This window comes from Halictus rubicundus, chromosome 2 (genome assembly GCF_050948215.1).
Source record: "Halictus rubicundus isolate RS-2024b chromosome 2, iyHalRubi1_principal, whole genome shotgun sequence".
Lineage (NCBI taxonomy): Eukaryota > Metazoa > Arthropoda > Insecta > Hymenoptera > Halictidae > Halictus > Halictus rubicundus.
Window position 1 is genome coordinate 26,146,102 of NC_135150.1, and position 8,720 is coordinate 26,154,821.

Here is an 8,720-nt window from a genome sequence, read left to right on the forward strand (position 1 = left end):
AAAGGCCAAGTGCCAAAAATCGTCAACGTGCTGTCGAGAGGCCAATCTGGAAGCAATAACACGTTCAAAAAGTTATGGCCCCAACGAGGTCGGAAAAGATTTCTGGCACGACGACCATTCTTCGGCAAATTCTTAACCCCTGTTCTTGGATCCACCGAAACAACTTCGGTGTCTAGCCTGTCTTGCGCGTGGCGACCTTTGATCGGAGGGTTAATGGCGTCGCGACTCGTCGCCTCAATATGCTAGTTCTGCCCCCCAGGGCCTGTAGGGCTTCCCGTGCTGTTGTTGAGGGTACTGTCCGGGATACTGGCTCCATCCGAGAGCACCGCCTCCGAGGAGGGGCGGCATGGTTCCGGTTCCGGTTGGCATACCGGAGACGGTGCTGGCGGGTTCGTAGCTGCTGGTCGACGACGTCGAGGTCAAAGAGGTCGGCGGAGGAACGGTGGAGGGGACGGGACCGTGGCCCCCAGGCCCTCCGGGGCCAGGGCCAGGGCCCGGAGCGTGCTCGCGGTGGAAGCTCTGCAGGTGCGAGAGCAATCGTAGTCTCAGAGGATCCCTCTCGTCCAGGCCCTCCATGGTGACGAGATAACGGCCCACCTCGGCCGCGCATTCGCCCCAGCCGACCGCGTGGTAGTCCATCGCCAACTTGGTGCTGTCGTAGCCCTCCGGTCCTGCAAACGATAGTCGATACATTGGTAGACTTGCTCCGTGAGACGGAGGGGCAAGGAGGAGCAACGAGCAAGTCCTCGAGAGGATGGTAGGCGATGGGTGTCTCTAGCAGCCAGCTGCCGAAGCATTGTCGGCTGGCCAATCCGACAGGTAGCAGCGTGGGAACCGTTCAGACCCCCATAGCGCACCGCTCCATGCAAATAAACCATGCGATCGAAACTCCGGATCCGTTGTCGATATTCGTTCGTTGCTAGAACAACGCGAGAAAAGATCGGACGGAAGTCTACCTAGGCCTGTTTCCTAGAGGGTAGTTGTAATCGGAAATACTTTTTATAGTAGGAAACCGGACCGTAAAAGCGAAGATGGTTTCCTTCGTATTGTAGAGGTTCGGACGTTCGCGATTAGCGTGAATTCAAATTTGGTAGAAAATATGTAAAGACGACTCTTTTTGTTCCCTACTCTTTTCGTACTCCTTTCGAACGTAGACTTTGCTCTTCTACTACGGGTTAACACGTTCCCGCCGGCGCGGCGGTCTTATTTGTAGTTCTCGGCATCTGACGACTATATATATATATATATTTGTATGTTAAAATCGTTTAAATTTAAAGAACTGTTTTGATTCAGTCCATTTGCAAATTTTTTTTTCTTCTTTTTATTAAGGAAAAAGACACACAACATTGATTGTCTCATTTGTACCACTGGTGGTACATACCGCCCGATGGGATAATTGTGTATGTACCACCAGTGGTGCAAGCCGTCCCATGGGACAGCCCTCTATGTACCACTGGTGGTACATGCCGGCGGAAACGTGTTAATCGCCGCTGATAAATAATTATCGCAGGATCTTCGAGTATACTTTAAGGCTCGAAAAGGGTAAATTCTCGTGTCGCTGGGAAGCGGATGTTATCGCTAGGATCTCCGGGGACGATCGAAGGTAGAAACGCGACGATAGAAGGTGCCCGAGGGTCGATTCGGCGAATACTGTATGCGTAAACGCACGAGCACGGAATGGGACGGATTGGAACGGAACGGAACGGGACGCGAGTCGGTTTCCCACACAGAGTTCGACATCTGTCCCAGCCGTGGGCATGGGAGTAAGGGAGTACGGGAGCAAGGGAGAGTAAGGGAGGAAGGGAGTCGGTGGCTCGTTCGCGAAGGGTGCCGCTCGGCACGGGATACCCCACCACCTAGCCCGCCACCAATCGTGGGAACACCGCTTCGGAAGAGTCGTTGACTTCCTATCCTTCCCACAGGATCTCCGTTTCGGGTCCCAGCACCTGCTTCTCCTCCGGGAATATCTCGACTAGCGGTACAGTCTACGGCCTCGATTATTCTATTCGGGATCACGGTTCGGAGATTCCCGTGGTATTTTCTATTTGCCGAGGATACTTTGTCCAACAGCTAAATGCACCATTCGACACCGCGTTCCCACCACAGTGCGGACAAGTCGGCACGTCTCACTACATTTTTATTTGACGATGCACGAAAATTTCCTTTGGCAGAACTGCATGTTAAAAATCATTTAACAATTTTTTTTTATGCATAAAAATAATTTTCTTTTTTCTCAACTTATTAATTTTATTGTCAAATTTAATTTTTTTGTGACTAATTACCATTACATACGCATTAGTAACCAAATTTAGATTTTTGTAGAACAAATTTAACCATGGACGCACTCTCTAAAGTGCCAAAAATCGAGTGTGCAATAATAATTCTGTGTAATGGAAAGTGCTTACCAAGGAATATGCATTCTTTCTACATTTAATAAAGTAGATTTATTTTTTGTACCAATTTTCAACGGTGGTTTTATTTGTTAATTGCATATAGAACTTCAAATTAACATAAAACAAAAACGGCAAAATATATCCTGAGATTCATGCATATTCGGATACAATACATATTATAGTTTAGAAATTTCATAGTTTTGTCTGCGACTTTTTGCGACTCTCAATTTTATAAACTTTTTAAGAAGTGTCCATACCTTTCCTTTAGGATCTATCGTGGAAAATTTGTTATGTTCTTTTTAAATGTATTAGTTACATTGTTAAATTTCATTTTCTGTGAATAATTAACAATAAGTATACATTTGTGAACAAATTGGTTGTAAAATTTGTTCGCCACAGTTACAGTGGAGAATTTACTGGAAAAGTTCAATATTCGTGTATATCACGATATGAAATACATTTCTTTTGCAAAACATGCGTATTAGGATGGAAATTGTTAATAATGATCATATAATAATCATTTTTATGCATAATACAATTTTGCAATAATTATATATCAATCAGTTTTATGTATTTTTAACTTGTTTTTAATATATCTTTTATAACTATTGAAAAAGTAATAAGAATGTAAGGACAGATCGAGATGTGCGAGATCACGAGAGTCAATGATTTTGGATCGCAATCAAAGTACTGAGAATGACTCGGATAGCGAATAGCGTTTTGTTAAGTTTATTCATGTCATTCACTAGTGCTAAACTTGTGTCGTCGTTTACGGGAGACCGACGGGGCCCGAACGATCACTGTACTACACTGCACTTGACGTGTTAAACGACGAGGGTGGAAAAGCGTGAAACGGGTGGAGGACACATCGTTACGGGCCGAAGAAACGCGACAGATGGTTGTTCGGTTGCAGAGTTACGAGTTACGCTTACGGTCGCCGAGGTTCGCGCGACGTCCCACGGTCAACAGGTGTCTTCCGGTTGCGAGGAGTGTCGACATCGATGATCGACGATCGACAAGGACAGAGACGATTCGACGGAGGAAACAAGAAAAGTGGATCGAGTAGTTTTGGATCGATGGAAAATGTACAGTGAATTCTCGATATGTATGTATTAATAACACGGGTCTTCTCAGCGCAGGAGACATACCCCTGTTATGTTTACGCTCATCGGCGTCCGAGGCCCCTCACGGGATATACAGTCGGGGACGATATTAAGTGGACACTCTTAAAACTCGCATAACTTTTTAAAAATTGGTCCAAATTACTTGCATTTATTTTTTAGATGTTAAACCGACTAGTTTGCTAGGCAATGAGCAAACAAAAATTTCTTTAGATTGCAATTGGTTGGAATGATAACAAAAAAAAATGAAAATATGATGATTTTTCAACTGTTTTATCTGAGCCTGTAACGATCATTTAAACGTTTGAACGCCAGTCACGTTTGTATGTCATAGGTTTCTTACGACTAACATACGGTATGACTCTTAGGTTTCCAGCGTGGCCTGTGTACATTAAGTGGACACTCTTAAAACTCGCATAACTTTTTTAAAATTGGTCCAAATTACTTGCACTTATTTTTTAGATGTTAGACCGACTAGTTTGCTAGGCAATGAGCAAACAAAAATTTCTTTAGATTGCAATTCGTTGGAATGATAAAAAAAACGTGAAAATATGATGATTTTTCAACTGTTTTATCTGAGCCTGTAACGATCATTTAAACGTTTGAACGCCAGTCACGTTTGTATGTCATAGGTTTCTTACGACTTACATACGGTATGACTCTTAGGTTTCCAGCGTGGCCTGTGTACATTAAGTGGACACTCTTAAAACTCGCATAACTTTTTAAAAATTGGTCCAAATTACTTGCACTTATTTTTTAGATGTTGGACCGACTAGTTTGCTAGGCAATGAGCAAACAAAAATTTCTTTAGATTGTAATTGGTTGGAATGATAAAAAAAAACATGAAAATATGATGATTTTTCAACTGTTTTATCTGAGCCTGTAACGATAATTTAAACGTTTGAACGCCAGTCACGTTTGTTTGTCATAGGTTTCTTACGACTTACATACGGTATGACTCTTAGGTTTCCAGCGTGGCCTGTGTACATTAAGTGGACACTCTTAAAACTCGCATAACTTTTTTAAAATTGGTCCAAATTACTTGCACTTATTTTTTAGATGTTAGACCGACTAGTTTGCTAGGCAATGAGCAAACAAAAATTTCTTTAGATTGCAATTCGTTGGAATGATAAAAAAAACATGAAAATATGATGATTTTTCAATTGTTTTATCTGAGCCTGTAACGATAATTTTAACGTTTGAACGCCAGTCACGTTTGTATGTCATAGGTTTCTTATGACTTACATACGGTATGACTCTTAGGTTTCCAGCGTGGCCTGTGTATTTCAAATGGGACGCTCGGCGAGAACCACCGATTTCGTATGAGTGTCAAGTACTGACATACAACGAGATTTCACTGTACCCCAGACCTTGGCGACATATATCGAGAAATCAGTGTACTTAGAAGGATGTCGCGAATATTAGAGGGCTTACCTTTGTTCCGAAGCGTTCGCAGATGCTCGACGGTCAGCTGCAGGATTTCCGCCTTTTCCAATTTGCCGCTGTGCGGATCCCTCGCCGCTGCGGGTACCAATCTCCGCAGTTCACCGAGGGACGCGTTTATCCTGTCGCGACGCTTCTTCTCGATCATCCCTCTCCTCCGCTTCCTTGACGCGTGCTGACAGGAATCGCCGCCGGGCGAGTTGCAACTATATCGAACAGAAACGGGAAACAAAGGGCGCCGGTGAGTCCTCGTCGTCCTCGTACCGCACAGACGGATCCGCCGGTTATATTTCAAATATTCCTGCGACGCTCCCCTTTCCCAACCCCTTTCGGCTCGATCTTCCCTCGTCCGTCCGCGTCGCGACGCTTCCCGCGATCGAAGGCGCGCGCCAAAGCTCCGACGGATCGAACCGAGCCCCAAGACACGGAGAGTCGTGATTTTGAATCTTTTGCGACTTCCGGTCAAAGAACTTGACGCGCGCCAAAGTTCCGACGCACAACGTGACAATGTTATAATTACTGTGATTATTGTTAATGTTTTATTTGTTACGTTATCACTTTATACGTGAAAACGTTATAACAAAATCTTCCTTAGATATAATCAGGTACGTCGAATCAAAACATTTCATCCCTTATAAAAATTATGAAAAGTTTAAATAGGAAATATAAATTTTTAGATTGATCTAAACAAAAATTGGTATTAACAATATAAGCTTATACTAAACCAAAGAATAATTCTTTCCCGTTCGAATATGTCCGAATCTCGAAAAAGTAACATTTACTATAATTTCTCCAATATCACATTCTTTTTGTCCATAATGAAAAATGACGCCTTCTTCGATAATATCTAGTACTTGTTAAATCATTCTGTGTTACATAGGTCCATTACTAACTTTGTTGTACTTTATATTTAATTATAAATCACTTAAAATATATTGTTTAATTAACAAAAACCAACTAAATGTTGTAAAAAATTAATAATTATTCATATTTTAGACAACTGTAAACATATTAATCGATAAATATAGAAAAACAGGCGATTTAGAATTTTGTGCAGCTAGAAAGGCCATTCGTCACACTGTGCGACGGATCGAACCAAACCCCAAGACACGGAGAGTCGTGATTTTGAATCTTTTGTCACTTCCGGTCAAAGAATTTGACGCGCGGCAACCGGTGCTCGAAAACGAAAAGGGTCTCGGTCCGCAGAACAATCGCGTTTTAATTATCCGATTGTGAACGGGTACCGGCATATGTTGCTGGAGTCGCGCGGTCGACTAATTAAAATGCACCGCCGCGGTTCTGAACATTAGGACACTCGAAAGTTCTTGGCACGAGGAAACAGACAATTTGTGCTAACACGTTTCTATTTCTGCTAACGCGATTTATTCCACCGATTATCCGTGTAAGGAGCAAAACTGATTACACACTGTTTGAAACAACATAACTTTTTTAAAGTTAGATCAAATGACTCGAATGTTATTGAGACGGTAGAAGGATTGGTTTATTAGACGAGGTGTAAACAATTTTTGACAAAATTTGAATTGGTCGAGTGCGATTTTTAGTCGAAGATCGTGAAAAGTGGCAATTTTCACACTTTTGATCGTTTCTAACTGGTAAACGAAGTAACCAACATCCATGAAATTTTCAGCATGAATATAATTCATTCGAGTCAATGGAAGACATTTTTTAAATTTTCAATACAAGCTCAGATAAAAAAGCAGAAGAAACCAACTTTTACTGTTTCTTTCACGATTCCTACCAATTCAAATTTTTGTCAACAATTTTTTACACCTTGTCTAAAACTTCTCAAAAACGCTAAAGTTATTTGGACTAATTTAAATATACTCTCTCTCTCTCTCTCTCTCTTTAACACGAGGTTTACGGGACCCGTCAAAATGGCGGGTTCTAATATTTTTAATTTACAATTGTTAAGACTCTAAAGATACATCCATGAGAAATTATTCATCAAATTTATTTCTTTGGGTATGTTATTAAAAACAAAAAACGGCTAAAAATTTGGGCAGCATATTCTTCTTTATTTTATAATGTAATGTAAAATAGTCACTTTTAGTGCTCCGTAAACCTAGCGTTAAGTTAGCGTTAAGTTAGGTTAAAGTGAAAATGGAAAACGGGCGACGGAAGGAGGCGGTGACCTAAGGATTTGTAACCCCTGGGGAAATCAAATCAAGTTTATATATATTTCGACTAATTTGAAGAAAGTTATGCCTATTCCAAACAGCGTGCAATCAGTTTTGCTCCTCACTTCAAGCTCCTACTTGCACGAGTTACTACGTTCCAACAACAATACTATATTATTCCCAAGTGTACTCACGGTTCTTTGCCGCTCTCTTCCGAGAAGACGTCGTCGCAGTCGGAGTCGCTCATGGCCCTCTTCAGGTTCCTCTGCTGATGCGTTTGCCCTTGCTGCGACGACTGTTGTTGCTGCTGTTGCTGTTGCTGTTGCTGTTGCTGTTGTTGAGGTTGCTCCTGGTTTCTGATATCGGCGACGTCGATCTTCAGATCGTACTCGTGTCCGGGTCTCATCTCGGCGGCGATGTCCTGCCTCATGCCCGTCATCTCTTGATGCCTGATATCCTGGTGCCTCTGCATCTCGGCTCGGTGGAGTTCCTGGTGCCTCTGCATCTCGGGGTGCCTGATATCGGGCCTTATCGAGTCGTGCCTAACTTCCTGGCTCCTCGGGTCCGGGCCGGTGGGGTGTCGAAGGTCGTGGGGCGGTCTCATGTCGTGATGGTGCCGCATGTCGGGATGCTGGGTCTGATAAGAGGGATGCGGCGGTGGCGGATAGCCCCAGTGATGGCCGGAGGGCGGGCCCGGAAGGCTTGTGATGTGTCCGGGGCCCACGGGGCCCGAGGCGATCTCCGACGACAGCAGAGTGCTGTTCTCGTCGGACCGGGCGACCACGACTCTCCACATTTTAGTATCACTGTCGCGCGAGGAGCACAACACTTGGGTCAGGTAAACTGCAGCAGGACCTTCGAACGGGGTCTTTTTCGAAGATATAATTTCCAATTGTTCCGCTACTGGATGCACCGGGGCGGTCGCGCGAACTCGACGGATCCTCGGAGGCGAAAGGTCATCGCGCAAGAGACGATCGTTGACGGTCGATGATGATGTTCTTCGGATAAGATCGCGGGCGACGGCCGGCGCGGCGGTGGACACTTGTTACTCGAGGAAGTCGATCGGGTTCACACGTGCCGAAGGACATTCGCGGTCGCGTGCGCGATCGAATGCCGCGGCCGAGGAAGAAGCAGCGCGACAACGCGACGTTGCTCGGATGCGGCTGCTGCTCGTTGCACTCGCGTGCGTGCGGTGTGCGGTGTGCGGTGTGCGGTGTGCAGCGTGCAGTGTGCAGTGTGCACTGGTCGCGTGGCGGCCGACGTATGTCGTGTGCGGGAGGACCGGGGACGACACACGACCGCGTGCCCCGTTTCGTGCCCGGAGCCCGGAGTGGGGAGAGAGTTGCTCTCTGCTACCCCGGTTTGGGTGGGGGCACCAAGCAACTTCTCTCTTTCGCTCCTCGAGCCAAGGTGAAAAGCAACCTCGAACTCTCGAACACCCCGAACCCCTATTGCTCCGGCAATAACCCTGAGAGGGCAGCGTTAGGCTAGCCCGAAACAGGACGGAACGGGGAGGGGGCGATCAAAGGGGACGATTATCGTGGGAACGTTTCGCGTTCGCGGCGCTTAGCCTCTCGCCTCCTGCGCTCTCCTCTCTTCCGCATCCCCGAAATCTACTCGTTTCC

General features: G+C 45.0%; 1 protein-coding gene across 1 annotated transcript; it reads right to left on the reverse strand.

The window, feature by feature from the left end:
• Window positions 1-234: 234 nt before the first annotated feature.
• Hey (Hairy/E(spl)-related with YRPW motif) lies at window positions 235-7,891 on the reverse strand. Its single transcript, XM_076803313.1, has 3 exons — window positions 7,290-7,891; window positions 4,949-5,163; window positions 235-671 (listed from the first exon to the last, which is right to left on the reverse strand). The coding sequence occupies exons 1-3, from the start codon at window positions 7,889-7,891 to the stop codon at window positions 235-237; spliced, it is 1,254 nt and encodes a 417-aa protein (XP_076659428.1).
• Window positions 7,892-8,720: the final 829 nt, after the last annotated feature.